The sequence below is a fragment of the Lepisma saccharinum genome, chromosome 6 (assembly GCF_977018435.1).
Source record: "Lepisma saccharinum chromosome 6, izLepSacc3.1, whole genome shotgun sequence".
Classification (NCBI taxonomy): domain Eukaryota; kingdom Metazoa; phylum Arthropoda; class Insecta; order Zygentoma; family Lepismatidae; genus Lepisma; species Lepisma saccharinum.
In genome coordinates, this window is record NC_139234.1 from 88,080,126 (window position 1) to 88,104,232 (window position 24,107).

Sequence of the window (24,107 nt, forward strand, 5' to 3'; positions counted from 1 at the left end):
ACATGTCTGACGTATATAATGTGAACAGGAGTGGGGAGAGTGTCGATCCCTGTGGCACTCCTGCTCTGATCGTTTTGGTTGATGACTTGCTTCCTGCCAAAGTGAAATAGAATTTCCTATCTTGGAGGTATGAAGTTATCACTTTGGTGATCCATTGAGGGTATCCTTTCTGGATGAGCTTGTAGAGTAGTCCCTCGTCCATATCTTGTCGAATGCCTTCTCAATGTCCAGGTGCAATGCCAAGGTATGTTCTTTGTTGTAATATCCAGTGGTGATGTGGTCGATGAGTCTCACTTGTTGCGTGGTGGTTGAGTGTCTTGGCCGAAATCCGTACTGGTGATCGGGTATCATGTTGATGGCTGTCGTGGTGTTTCTCAGCCTGTGTAGTAGAACTCGTTCGAAAAGCTTACTGATATGGCTTAGTAGGCTTATCGGACGGTAGTTTTGTGAGAAGATCCTATCCTTGCCTGGCTTGGAGATCATTACCACCTTGGCTGTCTTCCAGCTTGTGGGTATGTGTCCAGTGAGAAGTATTGCGTTGAATAATTTTGTTGTCTCTACCAATGTCTTTCTGGGGAGGTGTTTCAGCTATTGCGTGTTGATCATGTCCGGGCCTGGTGCTTTCCTGGATGGGAGTTGACATATGACCCGAGCTATTTCTGCTGGTGTAGTTAACGTGGGTTGCTATTCTCCTTGTCTGTCTTCCTCTGCCTCTAGTGCTTCTTCAACTGTTGTTATTGTTTCTTCATCGTATGGTTCAGCTGGTGTGTTGAACTGTTCTTCAAGGTGGTGAGTGATCTTGTGATTTTCCAGAACTGCTGGTCTAGCTTCTGGTATTCTGCTAGCAGGTCGTCCTATAGTTGTTTAGTTGTTCTTGGTGCTTCCACATCAAGCCTGGGAGCGCGGACGTCGGAGAAACGCCACCTGATTGGCCCGCCACCTACACCGGACCCCTCCCACACCAAATACATATAACGTCTCCCTGAGTTATCTTATAGCCCCATGTCTGGTCTTTTGCCTAGGTGCATTCTGAGGGGAAGATTGCACCTAGGCAAAAGACCAGACATGGGGCTATAATGTGCTTGGAGAGTGCATTAGTGTCTGCGCCTTTCGGTGTGGTTGTCGGTTGACCTAGGTCGGGCGCCACTCATCCTCGCGAGCCTTTGGGGGCGAGGTTTTTTCTTTCTTTCTTTCTTTTTTTTATCTCTGCACTTCAATCCCTGAAGATGAGAGTGACGTTAGCTCTCGAAAGCTCGGAAGCCTTTCCGGAAATCACCTGGCTGATCGCCCGAGAAAACCTCTTCAATTTTCGCCGACAGGAAAGCTTCAAGAATTATTCCACCTCACCAGTTAAGGGTTTACATTGTGTGTCGGAAACATCTGAGTAAGTGTGTTTGTCTATTTCTTCTCATCAGGCATCAAAAACATCTATGGTGTTTTTACGAAGCTTTTACACATGCACGGGATGGACAATCCACTCGATAACGCAAGATTCAAACTGTGGGCGGTGAACTGGATGCAGACAGTTCTCGAATATTTCTCTTCAATTTGAGCCTGAACACCACTAATGTGTAGGAACGTGAAGTTTTTGTTTTATTTTTCCCTAAATTTCGGTGTTATTTTTTACTGCAATTCGATGTTATTTTTCGCGGTTTAAAGCAAAATTCGGTGTTATTTAATGAATATCGGTGTTATTTTACATGCGTTTTTACTGTTTCTTCTATGTATAATATTTGCACATTGCTTTAGTTATGGAAAATTGAAGCAAATTTTAGTTTTAATGACAAAAATAAATAAATTTAAGGCTTACATTTGTGAGAAATGATCAAATTTCGTGCATTTGGGAAAATATTTTATCTCATCGGCCACAAAATATGAAATTTTTATTGAAGGCTATCACCCAAATCTTTGAACACAATCATGTTTCCAATTTTTTACTCTCACGGAAAAAAATAATTAAAAAATTGTTGTTCTTAAATTTACTTTTCACTTTACAATAACCATTCACAGATGGTGTGTAGTAAATGTTCACAGTATTCACTCACAACACTTCCTGTGCAAAACGCACTTCTAAACAGGAAGAGAGATAAGAGGTTTTTTCCCCATTCACTCCAATGGATTGATTGCTTTAACAAAGGATTCCACAATTGGAAGTGCGATGTACTCCTTGTCTTCTTCTCGAAGTCTTCGACGGCAGAAAGTTGCCTGTTTGTTTCACTCGATTTAGTTTTCTTCTCGGGCCTCCCGACGGGGTAGTGGTAACGTCACCGCATTGAAATCAAGCGGTCCCAGGTTCGAAATCCTGTTCGAGTCCAACTTTAAAATGTAGGTTCACTCCCGATTAGCCCTTATGTGCATAAAGTGGACGTAAGACAACAATTCAAACAAACAAACTTTTCTTCTCCATGTGCCTCTCACTTCCATTGCTCTTAATTAAGAAACCCTTCCCGTGTTTCGTGTTATTCAATGATTACAAAATAATATATTTCTGTCTTAAGTATAAAGTCTTTCAGAAGCAAACTAATATATTTACTGCTGGCTTTGGCATACTGCGAAGTTCGCCACAGGAGGAAAAGGAAATGCATGACGATACACAAACCACGAAGCCTCAGGGATTCTGACTGAATTTCCCGAACAATGCGAAAAAATCCCTCTTACACCTCAAAATACCCTTTGTGTACATACATACAGCTACACCCCTAACCACCTCCCCCCAAACACAACAGTTGTTTCTCCCTGAAAATCTTCCTGTTCCTCTGAGACTTCCCTTAGAGAAGATCCCCGCAGCGAATTCTATTTCAGGGCGAGGTCCAAGGATTCTCAGTCGTTTCTATGCCAATCTGCAATAAATGAAGCGTGACAAACTCTTTTGAATCGAAGTTTCGCTAGCTAGACTAGAAATGTCAAATCTCATAGAAGTGTTATGCCCAGTTTATCCACTTTATATTGCATATTTCGCTGCGTTTTTCGCGTTGAAGTGCAAAATTCGGCGTTATTCTAAAAAACGGCGTTATTCGCGTTATTTCGCTATTCCGAAACACCAATAACTTGCCTCCTTAATCTACCTAAATACATTTTAAACATTATATTTTGCTTTCCTCAACTTTTCGGTGTTATCGTTAAAACGAAAACTTCACGACCCTACTAATGTGTCTTGTCCTCCCATGTTTGCAGTTCTTATAAAAGTTGAAACCCACCAAATTGTTTCAGGCCTAAGCACTCGCAAGTGTTCAAAATTGTGTCACAGTAGTCTTGTCATGTATCAGCACGAAACAAAGAAAGTCTTCTCGAATACAGCTTCTCGCGAAACAATTCATGGATAGTGAAAACCCTTCCGTTCCCAACACATTTAATGTTTCGTCTCCCAATATGATCAAATGCTTACTCATTTATCTCCAGTGACGTGCCCAAGGGAGGGTTGGTGGGATCATAACCCCATTTGACCAAGTATTCGTTAAAGAAGAACGTCAAAGACAGGAAAAGATGGCAAAATGAGGACTGGCCACCAAAAATAGTATGCATAACCGCTCTCCCTTCCGAAAATCCTGTGCACGCCACTCTTCATCTCGGACACAATTCCTTAAAATCAACTCACCAGAAGTTTTTATCATTTGGTATTGGAGACTTAAGTTAGATGCGTTCTTCCTGCAGGTTTGGACATTATCCTTTAGGGTGCTATCGCCTGCCTTCGCACCTAACCCTAACAAAGCCCTAATTTTCCATCCTTGTGACTTGGATCATCAAGACTTAGGAAGGTTTCAGACCAAAGGGACACGCGATACATGTCGCGTGGAATGAGCCAATCAAAAGCAACGTTTCACATCGTAGCTACACAAAGGACAGCACAAACCTACGTTCAACTTGTGAAATCCTCAGGCGACACGGTGTGAAATCTTCCTTAGTATGCCACTCTCATCGTCACCTCGAAAGGGCAGCTCGTGTTGACTACAGAAGTAAACTGTCTTCTCAACTGGTGAAAATTTCTCTCAGTTTTATTCTTTCTTCTTAATTTTCTGTGCTTGTTCATTATACGGGCAACATCTTACGATTTAACATACACAGGACATGTACTATGTATACATTTTAGCAAAGTTAAGGGTGACTTGGTGGCTCAGTTGGTAGAGCAATGGCACGGTATGCCAGAGCCCTGATTCGGGTCCTGGTAGAGCCTACAATTTCCACCAAAATGACTACATATGCAACATCTTCTTGCTTTCTCTACTCGACATTCATAAAAGTTTCGGCTGTCGCTTTGTGGTAGTTATTTGTTTTAATGTGTGTCGAATTCAGTAGGCTTAAACAAAAGTGTTTTTTATGCTATGAAATTCTCGGACTTCATACAGGAAATTTGGTCCGGGCACAAATAAATTGCCACTCAAAACTTTGCTTTTCAGTTGATCTGTGCAGCTTATTTATTTTTAATAAACAGCTCCAATATCCGGCACTGCTGAAATATTCACTTTAGAGAGAGAGACCTTCGAACTCTTCGGCACTCGACCCGAACTAGCACTACACTGAGGCTCCGGAAGTTCCGCTGTCCTCAATGTCTTCAGCTTTGGACCCGGACTGGAACTAGTAGTAGACTTCGTTACTTTATGATATTTAGTACTTTTCATTTCCGAATGACTAGACCTTATAAAGCTACCAATGGACACTGACTGATTACAAATCGACTGTATGAACTGTCACACTTACCCCTGAAATCTCATTAACCGATTCTTTGTACAGACCAACCAGGATATTTAATCTGCGTATTTATATCCTCATTATATTCTAGAACATTCCGCAGATAAAACGATTTGTTAATATTGCCAGTAGTTCGATTCCTTCTCTTATTCAAGAACGTTCTCTCTCGCGCTTTCCAGAGATTAAAAATTACAACGAATCGTCCTACTTCTGACGCTACCTTTGTTGTGCACCTTCCAAATGCTGACAAGTCTTTACGTAGTGCTCAAGTTAGCTGCGACAACACCGAAAGCGCAAGAAAAGTTTACGTGCAATATTATCAACAACAGGGTTATAGAACATTCTCCGTCTTGCCTTGATAAATATTTCTTTCCTTAAATTATCGTCACATTTATTCAAGAAGACAAAAACCTAATTTTATGTAGTGCAAACTAAAATATTTCCGGGTGGGTTCCAGCCCCCTGATTCCCACCTTGGATACGTGATATTAACAATAACAAGGTTATAGAACATTCTCCGTCTTGCTTCGATTATTATTTCTGTCCTTAAATTTTTGTCACCTTATTCAAGAAGCCAAAAATCTAATTATATCTAGTGCAAACTGAAAGGTTTCCTAGGGGTTGGGGGTCGAGCCCCCTGGATATCTTCTTGAATACGTGCTATTATCAATAACAGGGTTACAGAACATTCTCAGTCTTGTTTCGGTAATTATTTCTCTCCTTAAATTATCGTCACTATTTTATTTCACACCACAAGAAACCAAAAACGTCATTTTATCTAGTGTAAACCGAAAACTTTCGTACATGGGTCGAGCCCCTAAGCCCCCTTTGGATACGTGCCTGCCTGGATACTTATTTGAAAAGTTATGTAATCGCAACACAATTCACAGATACAGGACAGGTCGTCACAACGAGCTTGACATTCCTCACCATTCAACTACGCTATATGCCTCATCTTTTTATATATCTGTCCCGAAAGCATGGAATGAATGCATTACCAACCAATGTTAAATCCATAAAAATCAATAAGAGTTTCAAAATTAAATTGAAAGAAATGCTTCTACAGGAACAGCAGCAGAACACTGGCCTCAACAAAAGACCTATAAACGTTTTTCTTGTATGTACGCATTGCTTGCATTGTAGCATTATTTTACTGTAGTTTACGATTATTACAAGCATAATAATGTTACAACAATGTAACATTGACAACATCCATTATACAGGGTGTCATTTTAATGGCGCCCACGGACCACAGATTCGTATAGAGGACATCAAAACAAACAATTTTTCTCAGTAACATTTTTCTCGTTGGTGCATCATTTCGGCGCTACAGTAGTTTAAAAAAGCCCGTTTTGCCGCCTGAATGCTGGCAACCCCACACATCATTTGATTGCATTTGTGACGTCATATCCCGTAGTGAAACGATGCGTTCCAGGGTTGCCAGGCACACACATATTCTGTGAAAAATGCCATAGCTACAATCAGCCACATTATGTACCGTAAAACAAAACGAGCAAACACATTCTGTAACTTAACACTAAGTAAACAAACGATACGAAAAATGGTAGAAAGAAAATAGAATTCAAGTGGAAGTGGTCAAATCGAATTTTGTCTCAGCTTGCATGTCAAATATTTGCAAATCTTGTTACCAAGTTGGCATCTACAATTTAGTCCATCCACTTCGTGTTTCTGATCTACTAGTTGTCTGTGACACACTGAACAGTTGACAAAATAGAAATGAAAGAACTCAAAATTCCAAAGGTAAGCAACACATAATATAATGTATATTCAGGGCATTATGAGGCAGTGACAAAAATTGTTGAAAATACAGGGATATAGGTAGCAGTAAAACAAGCTCTCCGACGACTGTGTTTATCTACGCACCGGATACACATGCAATAGTTTGCAACTGTGAACAGGGCAGTATATTCGCTACTGATTCATAATTACATTGTTAGTGTGGTTGTACGTGTTTTAGCCGTAATGTAACAACGTGAAACTCGGATACTTTCGTTATAAGCACAAAAATACCAAAATGCATATGGGCACAAACCTGTAGATATCAACCTTGCAACGAGATATGCAAATATAATTGACATGTAGCTGGACGTAAACAGCCACATGTAAGCTGTTGGTCCAATAACATTTATTGTTGTTGATATTTGACATGTAGGCTGAGACAAAATCCGATATTGACACTTCATTTTGAATATGTTTTTTTACCATTTCCCATATCTTTGGTTCGTTTCCCCCTTTCCTTAGATGACTGCTGATCTTCTGGCTGGTAGGCTATGATGTTCAGTCTACTGGACGCGTTTCTCGCTTCGTTTTAAAACTAATAATGTGGTTGTTAATTTGTAATTTTTCACAAAATTTGTGTGTTCCTTGCAACATTGCCGTGCGCTGTTTCGCCGCAGGATATGACGTCACATATACTATCAAATGTTGTGTTGGGTTGCCAGCATCCAGGCGGCAAAACGGCCTTTTTTGAACGGCTGTAGCGTCGAATCGACGCACCAACGAGAAAAATGTTACTGAGAAAAGTTATTTGTTTTGATGTCCTCTATACGTTTCCGTGGTCCGTGGGCGCCATTAAAATGACACCCTGTATAATGGATTATTTTTGTTTAAAAAATTACAAACCATTGTTATAACTGTATCTTTAGTCAAAATTAAAATAAATGTCTGATGAAGGGAGTGTGTGTTCTCCTGAAACGTCACAAAGAAAAACTGTTTTCTTATGCTTGTAATAACCGTAAACTACAGGAAAATAAAACGACCTATAACTGTAACTATTGGAATTTTATTACTATATCTTCAAATTATTATTATTATTATTATTTACTAAAAGGCAACCTTATGTTAACATTCACATTTGTATTTTTTCCTCAGTATTTCTCTACTCGTATGTTTTTTACATTTGTTTACTTAAATATACTTTGTTCATTCACATTTATATTAATTTATGACTAATATTACTGTAATGAGTATATTCGTAATTTTAGCTATGTGTAAATTCTATATTTCTCTTTAGTTTAATAATTCTTTATATTACTATATTTTGTTATGTAGCTCATGACAAGGGTTAGATAGTAGAGTAGCCTATGGCTGAACCTCGCCCGGTAAATAAAGGAATTATTATTATTATACAGTATGGGCACAAAGTCGCTTTCACCAATAAATTAAGAAATCTTGTTTTGGGAAAGCGACTTTGTGCCCACCCTGTATATATTCATTACTTAATTTTAGTACTTGGTAAGTCTTTAGAGGGAATGGGGTCCGGAACACCCTGGCCCCCTTCTCTAAATACGTCCTTGGACATACTTTATTTATTTGGAGGATTTAGATGCCACGATCGTCTATTTAGATGGCAATAAAAGGATTACTACTTAGTTTCCCTTCTATTGTCTATTGTCCCTTTTTGTTTAAAACATTATAGAAACGTTAATCTTGTATGTTAATAAACTATTTTGTTGCTAGTCTGTGTGAGGGTGATTTTATGTCAAATGGGTTGTCATTTTATAGGACAATAGCGAAGCAAGTAAGCATTTACCCCTGCAAATTACTGTTGACCAGATTCAAAGGGTTCCATCCCCTACGCCAGTGTAGAAAATGCCTCCCCTGCCACAATCTCCTTTTTCAAGGTGCTACAGATGGCTGGAATCTTCCAACGTATATAAGAAACATAAATCAATCTTTCTGACTACTGTGTCACGCGCTGAAAAAGATCAACATTAACTCAACTCAACTGGACTCAGCAACGCAACAACACAGAATCGCTCCATGTGACACCTGTCACGCGGATTAAACATTACATGAATTATAATACGGTCAGGATAAGTGCCTACAGTCGGAGTTACCGAGAATAAACCTAGGAGGATTTGATTTAGTACCTGAAATGACGTTACATAATACTACGGTGGTTCTGAATATACACATATATTAAAGCACATATAAATAGCCAGTACATCTTGCCCTCTTTCACTCGATCTCACATTCATACACTCATTCCATGGCATATTGCGACAATATGATAATTACAAAAGTTAGATTAATTAATATTTTGACTGTACTCATGCTATTTCTTGGCTACATTGCCGTTTATAATTTACCGTTTAGGATTTTAAGTATAAAGTGAATAATTGTTCCTTGTGCGCAACCCTTTTATCTTTTCTGAAGGTATAAATATATTTCAATGAACTTTTGTTTGCTGTTAAGATAAACTCTGATCTACAACATTGATTTTCCGCCGGAATACCGATGCCTAGTTATGCCCCAGCACTGATTTAAGTTATGCAATGATTTGATTTACGCAGATTCGCGGTAGATTGGCGTCATCTCTCTCACACACGCACATGGTTGGATCTTACCTTCGCTGCATTCCATCTGACCTGGGTAGGGTGAAAGTGGTCCTACAGTATTGGAAGACGTCTGCACTCCATTGTTGCACTTCGCGGTCATCCTGGTTGACGAAAATGGATCTCCCGGCAGTTCCGTCTGGCATCATTGGATCCGGGCTTCACTCGTTCACTTCTCCCGGTTTCCCATGGACACACATGGATATTAAATGTTATTAACTTCTGCTAACTTAGGACGTTGTTTCGGACGATTGACACAGGTGGACGTGTCTGGCGTTGTTCTCACATAACCACACGTATGTGCACGAATGCGTTGACGGCGAGGGGAAAAACGACCCCCTGGGTCTACTCTGCTCTACTCCATGTCTCTAAAACACTCACTCGAGGAAAAAACAAATCCAGACCTCGAGTCTGATCGCGACTCCGAGCTAGGTGGCGCGTAGCTCACACTCCGGTGGCGATTGTAGGCAAACTGTTTTCTCGCTATTCCGAATCATCCCTTTTATTCCAGATTTGAATGAGGGGAGGCTCTAGTCTCTGTGTCTAGGTGCTTATTTATTGTTTCTGGTGCTTTGACCGTTGTCCTCCTATCCTGGTCAACGCTCACTCCGGTCCTTAACCTCTGGTAGCAGCCCCTCGCGCCGAGATTAGGCTAAATCCTCCTCTATTGTGTCAGTCACGGATAGCAAGGCCAACTCAGTAGGGTAGCGTCTCCCATTCAATCCAGCGATGAATCTTTAATAATTCATAACTCCCGTATTTCTGTTCTGATTAGGCTCAAATCTTGGAATCAGTACTTTCATGATGTGGTCGTCCGCTGGTTAAAATCTCATCCAATTCGGTTCATTGGTTTAGAAGTTGTTCTTTTCCTGCTATGTAAATCCGAATTCGGGCGAAAAACGGTGGTTGAGCAAGCTAGTGTTGGCTAAGGCAGCTCGCTAGACACCTGTATTCGCGGCGGATATTAATATTACCAATTGTAATTAATTCTTAATAACGGGCAATTAGATTAATTACCTGTTACTCAATATTTGACCGTTATAACTGCACAGATAATTCTAGATCAAAATGCATGCCATTTCATAACAATTTTTAAATAAATGCTTGAATTAACAAATATACAGCTACATACAACATAAAGTTGACATGAGCTTTATGTACATGAATCAAAGGCATCCCTACAATCTTCTACATTACAATCAATTTGCACTAACTAATGCTACACTTTTGTGCTTTCCTCGCGCCTGTCTCTAATATCCGTTCATTCTCGTTTCGGCTAACGTCATATCAACACAAAATACGCTGATTTATACAGTCCGCAAATTAATGGGGGGAATGCCGAGGACTTTCCCCTCACAAATAAAATTATGCCCAGCAAAAGATAATTATTTCAATCTCTTCCAGGGATGTCTTTATCCCCCCTCAAAGAAAATGAGATTGAAACCATATGAGTGATATAAGTATGTGACAAACGGAATTGAAAAATCATTCTAGTTCATTAATGGCCTAGTCATCAAAGATATCCCAGCCGAAAAGTATGCAGCCTTGTGAATTAATGAAGGCCACCATTCTGAAACTGACCAACGTCATTGAGCCGAGACAACGGAGTTCATCGCATTCCAGAAGGCTGTTCTACACTTAAGTTTCCTTATGCTGATATTTTACGTGTTTTAAAGTGTTCTCAAGAAACTTGTAGGTAGGTTAGGTGGACATTAAAGTTTGAACTTTGGAATAGAAATTGGATCAATTTTCAGTGTTACTAGTTTGGTAGCGAGTTCAACTGGAACATTGACAGGATCGAGACGTACGTACGCAGATCCTCGTGCAGTGGTTACTCGTTCAACTAGTTCTCGCGCTTTTGCTACCAAGTGATAGTGTAGTGAACAGGTATTGTATAGGAACACATACCGCGTGGTTTAATAGAACAGTGATACGTATACCTTCACCCGGATAGCCGGCCCGAACGGCCATGGACGGGAACGAATCCCCGGACACCGACATGGACACAATAGAACTTCTCATCGCCCACCAAGACTAACCACATACCACCCTCTCAGATAAGTGCGGACAAAAACACCCAAAAACGCCACTGGGATGAAATGGAGGAATCGATCCAGCCAGACAAAGTCCCCCGCGGAAACTCTCTTTCCGAAATTCAACCCACTCTTCCCGAATACTGGTACGACAAGGACATGCTGGGACCATATGTCGTCCTTCTGGACGACATTGAGAAAAACGCGAAAAGACTTGCCGCAGGTAGCGTCGGAAACATTCTCAGGAAAAAAAATGTGACCGTGAACTTGGTAGAACAATGTGGTATCAATCGGGTCCGGGTAACATTCAAAACAGCAAGGGCTGCTAATAATTTCATGCTGCAGACTGCTTTGCATCGGGAAATGCTGGTTCAATCGCGGGTGCCACTTTCATTAGTTCAAAGGGAGGGTCTGGTATTTGGTATGGAACATGATACCTCCGAACAAGACGTATTGGAAGGTATAGAAAGCCCCATCAGGGTTCTCACAGTCAAACGCTTGCCGAAAAAGATCTGGCGAGAAGATGGGACTTTCGACCTTGTTCTAACAAAGCATTTCTGTGTTCCCTTCCGCGGAAACCAAATACCTGACAAAATCATCATTAATAGCAAAATACATGAAGTAACACCTCGAACAAGAGCAGTATTGCAATGTTCCCAATGTTGGCGTTATTCCCACCACCAGAAACAATGCCGTTCAAAACCCATGTGTGCCAATTGTGCCAAAGATAAACATGAAGACCAGTGCGACAGTTCACCCTCGTGTATTAACTGCAAAGAACCCCATTCTTCTTTATCAAAAAATTGCCCCCGACGTAGACTTGAATCAGCCATACAAAACAAAATGGCCGAAGAAAACATTTCATACCACGAGGCAAAAAACAAACTACAAGGGATTTTTATTCCCAGCCCCACCAGGGAGGAAGTTCTCCGCCCAAGATTCACAGGTGCTAATTTCCCCCCATTACGTCTTCCAAGGTCGGAACGTTCGGTGGACAACACTAGACTTGACTTGCCCCATTCTACACAAACGGTCAATAACTATCAGATATTGAATCATACGCAATCGGTGCTCACAAGGGAAGAACCAGTATCAGAAAATACTTCCCCTACTGATGCCATTAAACCGCCGAGACGACCCAATAGACATCGTTCATCCAAAACAAAAAGAAAAGACGACCATCAACCACGCAAAACGTACACTAGCAGGAACTGGTATGACGATGATGAAGTGTTAATCATGACCTCCAGTCCCACCTCCAACACAGAAAGCAATTATTCCAAACCGATAGGACAAAATGCTCGGCCCGCTGCTTTGACAAGTAAGAGGGAGATAGATAGAGTGAACCCTGTTCGGCCCCCAACAAATGTGTTCTCGAATAACTCAACCTCAGCGCATATAACAATAGAGCACAATCTTATTTACAACTCGATCCTAGACATGATTCCCAATTTATGGGACGCGGTGCGGGAAACAGAAAACAAAAACCGTCGCATTCAACTCATCAAACAAATCCAATCTTTAACATCCAATCTCCTGGCTATCATAGAATCCACACATTGACAGAACAAGGTTTCTGAAAGATACCGGAAATGGAAACAATAGTACAATGGAATGTTAATAGCTTCTCCGCGAGAAAACTTGAATTACTAGACTTAATTGCCGAATATCAACCCCAAATTCTCTGTTTACAGGAAGTTAAAGGTACCAAACGCGAAAAATATCGTCTTACGCATTATAATATATACGGTACACCAACAACTAATAGGGGAACGGTAATATTCGTACACGAAAAAATTCAACGTACAGAAGTCTGGATTCCGAATGACATAAGATTAAAACAAGATTTCCAAGCAGAAATAGTAGCTATCCGCGTTTCTATCTTCCTACGAACATTCACAGTCATATCGATATACAAAAAAGGTAAAGTGCTCCCCTGTGCATAGCACCACGCCATGAAGGCGTATAGGGGTGTGGGGGTAACGCCCCACACTTTCTTGATCCGGTCGCGAGTATACATGCCTTTACCCCCCAGGGTTTCCCCCAGGTACCCATGTTATTCGACGCTGGGTGGGCGCCGGGGCCGCTTCCATCGTTAGAAAAGTTCCCGGATTTGAACCGGCCGGGGTTCGAACCCGGGACCTTTAGCCGCGGTGGCTCAGTCGGTAACGCGTCTGACTACCATGCATATCGATATACATCCCTTCCAATACTAACTCCCAACGCATACGAGCAAGAGACCTTCAAGAAATGGTACAACACGTTCCCGGACCTATTTCCCTTTTAGGTGACTTTAATGGACACCACTCAACGTGGGGCGACAAACGTAACGACAGACTAGGTAACGCAATTGACACATGGATCACTGAGAATAACCTCATTCTCTGTAACGATGGCACCCCCACCCATTACCCTCTCAACGGAAATAACCCATCCTGCATAGACCTGACGATAACGTCTCCGGAAATATTCCCTCAGTTCGCGTGGCATAAAGACGCAGACTTACGGGGCAGCGATCACACACCCATTCTCTTAATCATCCGTTGTCACAATCTCCGACCCCCAGGCGTGGCTAATAGCCCGACACCACCAGTATGGCGATGGAATGAAGCTTCCATTAACTGGGATGCGTTCAAAGCCACGTTCTCACGGATATACATGCCAATTCTATCATTCCGAAATATCAACCTAGTTTACTCCAACCTCATCGAAATGATTACGGTCGCTATGGACCACAGTGCTACTCGTACCCGCTTTAGTATCCCGGCCAGATATCCATCCATAAGTTGGTGGATGAGAGATTGCGAAACCATTAAAATCAGAAAACGACAACAACTCCGAAAATATGAACGACACCACCTCCGAGAAAATTTGATTGAACTAAAACGCCTACAAGCGAAAGCAAAAAAAAACTTACCTCCAAGCGAAGAGAGCAGTATGACAAAACGTTTGCAATACATTAGATCGCAGCGATAGCATAAGCTCCATTTGGCACAAATTTAACTCCATTCGCAAACCCATCCAAAGTAAGGTGAAAACGCTAGACCGAACCTGGGAAAACGACTTCATATCTCTATTAACACCCCCTTCGGTTAGCTCGGGTTATAAATACGACAAAAGATTAAACGCAACATTCACAGATGACGTTCCTGCGGTAACCGGATTCGAACTCACAAATACCTTGGACTCCCTCAAAAATACCGCACCAGGATATGACGGCATTACATATGACTTACTTCTCCACTTGCCGGACGAAGGTATCCACCTCATTGTACAAATTTACAATGAAATATACCGCACCGTTATTATCCCCATAACCTGGAACAATCATATCGTAATTCCTATCCACAAACCATCCAAACCTCGCAACAACGCACAATCGTATCGACCCATAGTATTAATTCCGGTACTCACCAAACGTTTTGAAAAAACATTACAACATCGAATAAACTGGACCCTGGAAAAGCAACAATTTTTCCCCCAACACAAATGGGATTCAGGCTCAATCACGGCAGCCAGGATGCCGTATCCACTCTCACAGTCGCAATACAAAATAGTCAGATAACTAAGGACTATTGTTTTAGCCTGTTTACAGACATTGAGAAAGCCTATGATTCGGTTTACATCCCAATACTATGCAATGTATTAGATAAATTATCAATACATCCTTCCGTTACTAATATTATCTGGAATTTATATAATGAACGAAATCTTGTATTTTGGTTTGATGATCGAGTGAACGGGGCCCGAAAAGTACGAACCGGAATACCACAGGGGTCCCCCCTCAGCCCCCTACTATTCAATATATATACCCACCACATCCACCAATTAGATCTCGCTGACTTTAAAGTATTACAATACGCCGACGATTTATGTTGTTATAAACAAACTTCTGATGCCACTCAAGGCATACTTGCTCTAAAAAGGGCTATTACAGTACTTCGGGATAACCTCTGGAGTATAGGACTAACCTTCTCACCCTCCAAATCAAAAATCCTCATTTTCAATCACCGACAACCTTTAACTTATCCAAACAATATACCAAGTATCCAAAATATACCTCTTGTAGACTCCTATAAATATCTCGGAGTTTTTTTTGACAGAAAATTAACGTGGAGACCCCACATTGAATACCTCAAAGTAAAAGGGAAAAAAATATTAACATATTACGAAGCATATCCACCACTAAGTGGGGGAGTCATCCATACGTCATGCTCTTATTTTATAAAAATTGCTTTAGATCATTATACGATTACGCAGCCCCAGTGTACGGTGGGGCGAACACAAAAACCCTGAGCTCGTTAGATATATTACAACGGCAGGCTTTACGAACGTGCCTCGGCCTAATGCCTTCCAGCTCAAACGTGAGTGTCTATCTCGAGAGTAATGAACAATCACTCACCCACAGACGAAAAAAACTCACGGTACAATTTCTACTCAAAACATGGGCTATACACCCCCACCCTTTCAATAGAGAATTCGCCATACAAAGACAATGGGAGATAATAAAGCGTATAGATCACTCAATCCCCGATATTATTTCTTATACTGTTATTTCATAGACACAGAGGCCTATCAGCTGTCATTTACCCACGACCACCCACTCATATACCAATTAAATATCCCCATAGAGCCAAACCTAGATATCCACTACGTCGACCGAGGTGAACATGGAAAATATCAAGAAAGATGGCCGGAGTCGACATTAATATATACGGATGGATCAAAACACGATACCGCAGTAGGTTCTGCATTTTATATCCCGTCCCAGAACATAATTAGACAATTTAAATTACCTCCCGACGCGTCAATTTTTTCGGCGGAATGCTATGCAATATATAGAGCATTACTTCATATCCTCGCGTCGGGCCTTCCACAATGTCTTATACTGACCGACGCCTTGAGCGTGCTCCAAACGTTGTCAAGAGCAAGCACAGCAGCCTATAAACTTACGATTTTTCCCTATCTTATTCAAAGTGCAGCGTTACGGCTCCGAAAACGGGGACAAGAAGTGACCTTTACCTACATCAAGGCACATTCCAATGAAAACAAATCTCACGACTTCGTAGACATCTACGCAAAGCAAGCTCGGACACTCGAACATGTAACCCCCTTACGCTTGCCTTACACAGACTTGCTCCCTCGCGTAAAAATGAAAATCCAACACGAATGGGATGAATGGTGCGCACACGAAATCCAAAACACAACCACCTATAAGTGGAACACGCACATCGGCACAAAACAACCTTGGTATCACCCTTTGAAAATGCCTCGGGCCGTGATTGTGTTCACCTTGAGAATTCGCACGGGTCATGTTCTGGTGAATCAACATTTGGCAAAAATACACGCGGTACCTATAACTTCCTGTCAATGCGGAGAACCCAGCCAAACAATAACGCATCTCTTTTCCAATGCCCATTACGACAAGCCCATCGGGAACAGTTGTATCAAACCCTATTTCGACTAGCTGTTCCATTTCCGGTGCCAATCCCAACCTTGATAAGTCAGCCTCGAGCTCCCATCATGTGGACGCTATATAGCTTCGCACGAAAACACAGCATCGCAATGTAAACAAAAACAATAAGGAAGATCAAAGTGTAACATACCCAACAGGACACCCTCCCATAGTGAAAATCACGAGTGAAAGTGAAAGTGTATTGTGCAGGTGCCATAAGGAATAAGGACTGAACATAGACATACTATGCGACTGAAGGAGACAAGAAGAAGTCGGATCAAACAAAGCAGTCCCGATGGCTAGAAACCGCAAAGGATAGGCGATGTGAGCCATGATAAAGAAAGCAAGTAGTTCGGTAGCTCTTTTTATGCATGAGTTTGGGGTTTCTTAGAATGGAAATATACTAAGAGCTTCTAAATTACGTGTAAGATTTAATGACGTTAAGTTAGAACCACTGTTCTAAGGCACTTAGAACTGCAAGACAATAATTTAGTTTACTAACTGCTAACACATACAAATTTGTAAGTAAGCCCGCCTCCTCCCGCATATATTCGAGGCTATGCGCTTAGTGTCTTGGTGCCTTAAAATAAACCAGGACGTCAGTTTCCTGAAATTAAACTGCTTCCCAGCCTTTTAAAATCATTTTTCGTCTTTATTTAGGAGGAGATTCAAGTTTATATAGGGTGAGGCAATCAAACGGGAAGATTTAAAAAGTTCACAAAAAATAGAGAAAGCAAATATTAGTTAATTTTTTGACATGAATGTACTGTACATGAGTTGAAATTGTTAGTGTACCTGAAAAAATGTTTTTTTTATTTTGGTTTTCTTTTATGGTGTCAGTAAGATGATTTTGCACACATTGTCGGAGTCTCAGAGTAAATCCGCCCATGACGTTATGCTGACATATTGGTAACCTTTTTCCTGCCTGTCCTCGATGACTATGACCCAAATGAAGAAACACTCTTCCAGCAAGATGGTACAACTAGCTATACTGCCAGAGTGTCTACGGATGTGCTTAGAATCGCATTTCATGGTCGTTTCATCAGCACATTCGGCGATATTCCGTGGTCTGCCCGTTCACCCAATTTGAGGGTCCTGATTTTCCTTTGGGGTTACCTCAAATCCAAAGTATTCAAGGACAACCCTCCAAGAACCAGGAATCATTTGAAGGAGCGAATTCGGCAGTAAATTAAGCTATTGCCTTGCGGTTCTTAGGACCTTAGAACATTGGTTCTAACTTACGTCATTAAATCTTGTGATAACATTTACATGTAATTTACAAACACATATTTACATTCTAAGAAAACTCAAACTCATAGAGAAAAAGAGATATCGAACTGGCAACACTGAAAACTTGACCAAATTTAAATGTCTTAAGCCAAGTTTAAACTTAACGTCCATCTAACCTACCTTCAAGTTCCTTGTGAAAACGTTAATACATGTTCAGAGAGCTTTGTCAGTTGGAGAAGGCTACTACCCTCCTTTAATCCATACTTCTCGACATGAAACCTTTGATGATGGGACCATTAATGGACAAGAATGAATTTTCAATTGTTTGAGGGGGATAAAAACATCACTGGCAGGGATAGAAATCATTTTCTTTTGCCTGGGATTCATTTTCTTTGAGGGGGAAATCTCTGGCACCCCCCTTAATTCGCACACTGTGTAGGAGGAAATACAGAGCGGTTATAGGTTTCAGGGGGTGGTATAAGTGGGCAAGTGTTTATATTGGGGTGGGTCATGCGGATCGCGTTGAGGGTTAGCCTGAATTATTCTGCACGGACGCTATTTCCCGGACTGGTTTCCAGATCAGGTTTTATATTGTTCATTGTTGGGGAACACCGCGTGTCCCCTACACATCGCCCCTCCCGCATTGCGGGGGTTACGGGTGGGGACGCAAAGCCACCGTCTAATTACATTCAACAAAAAATGTACAACGTGGTGCCCTCTTAAACTGTTGAAGTGTGCACTTTACAGGGGCACCCGTGGATCTTCTGTTTGAGAACTTACCCAGAAGCCTGTCGATGGCCTCCACGTGGGACTGGTGCACTCTCTCGTGCTGGTCTTCTGCCTCGCTCAGTTCCTGCACAAGGTTCTCGATGACGTCATTCTTGTAGTCTGTCACGTGCTCGAAAGTGTGCCAAAGAACCTATAACAAGAGAAAAGTGCCTTTATTTTTAAACTTTAATTCGAACATTAAAAATAATGTTTAATATCATCCCACACAATAGCGTAACTAACACGCTCTGCGCCCACCCCGCAACTTTCAATTGTGCGCCCCTATACGTTAAAAAAATATTTATTTTCAAAAACATTAATTCACACATACGTTTATATTAGCTATACACAAATATAAAAATACATACATGTAATTTGAATCAGTGGAAAGTTTAAGACAACATACACACTGTAAAAATGATATCTTATTATAATTATTTATGAAAATACACTGTTACTACAAAAAAATACGATATTACTAACATAGGCGTAGCTACGGGGTGTGCCGGGTGTGCCTAGGCACACCCTAATGGTCTGCTTATCAAAGAGAATTAAATACAGATATTTCAATAAGAGCGGCAGTTTGTAAGAAGTTGAAAATGTTATTACTTGATACAAACGTGTGCATTATCGCTGATGAAACGGGTGTCTATAGATTTTCGATTTTTTGATGTCATTGGAGAAAGAAATATTTACTGCATTCTACTCTGTACTGCAGCCCCTTTCTTCTATACCTGTCACAAACTGCACGTGAGAGAGAGCTTTCTCCAAGCTTACCCAAGTTAAAACTAAATTAAGAGCAACTCAGAAGCAGGATAGATTGGAAGCCCTGTTCTTGCTATTTGTGGAACAGGAAAAAGCGTAGTATAATGATGTAAATGAAGTTATTGATGAGTTAAAGAACATTGTACCTTTTGACAGACGTCTCTTGTTATATATGACGTGTATTTTGATGTATTTGTTTGTAACATTTATGAACATTTTGTGTGTGTGTGTGTGTGTGTGTGTATGTGTGTAATTTCTATGCAATTTGATTTTTTCTACTACATATACTCAGAAATTTTCAACACTGTCATTTAGTGAATTTATATTCCTTTACAAACATCAGTGCAGTTAAAGAGCCAAGTGATTGTGTTGCAAAATATGCTATTAAAAAGGTACAAAACCTCATTTTTTTCTTTGTGCACACCCAAATATAAAGTTCTAGCTACGCCTATGATTACTAAATGCTCATTACCAGACCTCTGCGTTTTTTGATGGAAGCAAATTCTTTTGCTACTTTGGTCAAGTCTAGTTTTCGAGCCCGCAACACTCAATCTCACTCTTGTCATTGTGGTTCTCCAGTAATTTTTGAACAATTTTAGTTTGGAAAACGACCTCTCATCTGATGAAGACGTCACAAGCAGGGTCAAATACAGCATATAAGCAGTTCATACGTCAGGATGCTACTAACCAGAATTTGTTTCCTATCTAGAGGAATTCTGCAACTTCGCTGATGTGGGATGTTTCTTCTTTTGATTTCAATCGACACTACATTCCGAAAAAGAAAAAAACATTTCTGTAGCTGTAGTGCAAGATACATCTCCTTCACATTTCTCCCAGAAATTAGTAGCGATTTCCACTAACTGCCTGTCGGTGTGTTCCGTTAGGGCGGTGGGGCTTAAAAAGGTGGAGCTTTATTTGATTTGTTTCATACCCTGAAATCAGTGGCGGCGATTGGGTTCCAAAACCAGGTGGGCAAGATACCAAAACTGGGGGGGGGGGGGGGCAAAGACAGTATATTTCCCTTTGTAGATAAGATTTAGCATAGTGTAGTGTGGGGGCAAAAGTGGAAAAAAGTAGGGGGACAACTGCCCCCCCTCCCCCCTAATCGCCGCCACTGCCTGAAATCTATTGTTTACATGATTTTCTAGAATTTCAAAACCACGGTAGGAAATATTTACTTTAAAAAGCCAATGTATTCTGTCAATTCGTCGAAGAAGTTTGGTAAAAATTGTAAGTAAGGGCGGGAGCGGTAACAGTCAGCGTTGCCAGCGCATTTTCTTGCCTGTCGTTTATCTTTCGACGACGTAAACTATTCAGCTAATGAAGGTCTTCCTATAATCTGGTAATCCACTTTCTACTTCTCTGGCGAATAATATTTTCTGTTTGAAGTTGGTTGATTTGGTGTTTTAAATCCACTTTATGCACACTAAGGCTAATCGGGACTGGACCTACAGTTTAAAGTGGGATCCGAACTACTATGTGCCCCACCAGGTATCGAACTCTGGACCACTTGATTACAAGGTGACGACGCTACCACTGCGTCATTGGGGAAGCCTCTGTTTGCAGTTGTGGCATGAAATTATAATATGTTCGGTTGAAAATATATTTTAACGCCGTAAGGAAAACTGTGAACTATCGGTCTTCCTTAATTTACGATTCTTACTTGCAACATTCCACCCCACAAACAACTTGCTTACTTACGTTGCAAGGCCGCCCAACACAAAGTTGCAACCTGGCCCTTGCTATGACTTGCCTTAGGGTACTAAGGTTTTTAACTAAAAAAGAGAGTGTAAGAAATGTTACTAGGACCTTGCAATATATACACCGGCTGCGCAGAGCCGTTTACAACGTTTTTAAGAGAAATGTGAGACTTTAACAAAGGGGGGCAACGTTGCATAGTTTACCCATAAATGCGTTGTACAGTCGTAGACATGAGATCTCTAATATTTACCTCAAGGCTTGCTGGGTGGAAACAGTGCAAGTCACGAGAACAGTGATTCAGAGAAACTGCAGCTCGATTTAACATGTTTATTACAAAAGCGAACTAATAACTGTTTACAAGAAAAAGTGCGAGGTATTTAAGTGTAAATTCTTTACAGTGTTTAAATAAAAATAATAACTACTACAGAAACTATCACAGAACCTTTGACAGTCTATGAGTCCTTTATAACGAACATTTCCTATGTCAGCACTTCCCATTGTACATTTGTTTAATCTCAAAGAAACTATGCTCTGCATTTATTAATTATTTTTACTCTTCAAATGTGAGAGGCCTACTCCCGACCTAAAGGATTAATAGAATAATTTTCTAATATAACTACCCAAAACACGTGTCAAGGGACTGGAATTAAGAGACTACTATAAATAAAGAAAAAAGACCCAAATAAAGGCACAGCTTTATTCACAAAGAGCAAGGGGAGCAGGCCCGTAGCTAGAACCGACCTCCAGAGGGGGGGGGGGGTCACGGGTTATCAGGGGGGGCTTTGTAAACAAAGTCAATTTTTCAAAAGTTTAATAGTATTAAATGAAGGTAAATTATGTGTGTCGGGGATCATTAGGTTAATTTAAAATATAAAATTTTGAAATATCATACAAATACTACAGTTTTTTTCTACATCTTCTAGAACATCTTTTGAAGTGTTAATGATTGCTACTGACACCATCCCTTAATACACACTCCATACTATTTTTGATGATACAGATATTTATATCATACGTGTTAAAATGTACAATATTCACTTCAATCACAGTGCCTGCCATACATTCCACCCCCGCGAGAGCAATAGAACTTTGGATCTGTTGACATTTGACGCAGATGCGGAAGGAATGTGGATAATGACGTAAAAGTCACAGATTTCTGCCATACTAGAGGCTGCAACAGGGGCAGTGAAGGTACAGATCAAGAAGGCTCCCTATGAAAGAACTTTCTAAAGTCTAGAGAATCTTTTAAACACTTGCCGCTGCTTAGACTTCTGCTCATAAACAAGATGAACGAACGAAGTTGTGAACAAAATAGCCTAATATATTCTGTCTACATTTTCACTCTTCACCTCAAACAAATTAGAATACAAAATAGTTTTACCTAATGTCAAGGGGGCTGACGGCAGTGCCAGGGGGGATGGGGGCTGGCGACCCTGTCAGGGGGGCTCAGTCCCCCCGGCCCCTACCTGGCTACGGGCCTGAAGGGCAGTTAGAGAAATGGGTTTGCCCGTTGGTGCACCTGTACTCAGGAACGGACGGGGGAATGGGAATGCTCGTTGGTGTGCCTGTACTCAGGAACGGACAGAGGAATAAGAAAAAGAGTCGCCCGTTGGTGATCCTATGTTCAGGACGGACGGGAAGGTCTGGCTGGGGGAATTCATCCAGGATTTGAACCCGTGAACCAGATCTTGAGGGGGGACACATCCATATTAGGAACCTGGTTGAGGAAATTCATCTGGTACTTGCACCCCAGGAACCAGGACCTTTGTAGTTGGCATCCCGCAGACAACTGAGCTCCGCGACCCTGACACGCTACTTATATAAAAGTGTCACTGTAACATGGTGGCCGAAATTGGACTATCGGGTACGCGTAGCAAACCTCCAATATTTACACGTTTCCTACTAAGCATATGTAAATTACCCTTTTTAGTACTGTAGAAAACACCAAACAAAAAAATAACCAAATGTACATGTTGGAAAACTAAAAGCCTTTTGGCTAAGTTATAAAACAACAATAGGAACTGAGAAACGCAGAGCAGATAAGATAATAAAAACCAACCAACAGTGGAAACAAATACACTCAGAGCTGTTCTTCAACAATCACCCATGTCAAACTGCCACCATCAATTTTCAGGCTGACAAACCAAGTGATACCAACTGCGTTTTTGCTTCAACTAATAAAATGCAAGAACCGCGGGTTCGTTGCATACTGCGACCCTGAAGCTCGTGCGCCCTCCCGCACCTCAGGGTTGCGGGGATGTAATTTACGCCACTCATTCCACAACTTATTGTCTTGGCATTGCAACTTTGTTTACAAATTAGAGATGCTCAGCAGACTGTATTGATTGTGATAAAGAACTGATATAAAATTTATCGGTAACCATTCTTGTCTGTACTGATCCGATACACATACGAGTATAACTAGATTGCTATCAAATAGATCTTCATGTAAGTAAATGTGAATAACCCCATGCTTTCCTTGTTAGAAAATGTAATCTCGTATCTTTAAAATAATTATAGTAAATTCATGTTTAAATATGAAAATATTCATTGCCTGGCGGGTTTTGGGTGGCATGTGTTCCATCATCCAGCATACTTTCCGGAGGTTGCTCCAAGCGATTACCATCTCTTTGTTCCTTTTCCGGACCCTGTGGCCGAGTGGTTAGCACATCGCTCTGCGACGCCAAGGGTCCCGGGTTCGAATCCCGCTCGGGCTTGGTTGTTTGTGAATGTCCATTCATCAATTTCATCATTTCATCACTCATCCCCATCTTCGAAAATTAGCCAAGAGGCACAAAACTCAAAGTAAAATAAACTAAATCAATCAATCAATCAATCTTTGCTCCTTTGAAGGAACATCTCAGAGGATTCCAGTTTCACTCGGATGATGATGATGATGATGTCAAGCATGAAGTAAGGGTATGGCTCCGTCAACAGGAGTTCCGAGTTCTATGAGACAGGCATCATGAATCTCATGTAACGTTGGGATAAATGCCTGAACAGGGGAGGGACTGTGTTGAGAAGTAATGTATGAAGTGTACTTTCACTCGAGTCCATTTGTATTCATTTCTTAAATACCTAGTGAAATTTACGGGCTTTGTACTTTTTCCGA

At 41.0% G+C, this 24,107-nt stretch overlaps 1 protein-coding gene across 1 annotated transcript in view; it reads right to left on the reverse strand.

Annotated features, from left to right (window-relative positions):
- The window catches only part of LOC145989490 (dynein regulatory complex subunit 2-like), a 90,443-nt gene that overhangs the window by 47,933 nt on the left and 18,403 nt on the right, over positions 1-24,107 (reverse strand). Inside the window, exon 4 of the mRNA XM_083124840.1 lies at positions 18,542-18,680. Within this exon, the coding sequence (XP_082980966.1) occupies positions 18,542-18,680 (139 nt within the window). The remainder of the gene's footprint in view (positions 1-18,541; positions 18,681-24,107) is intronic.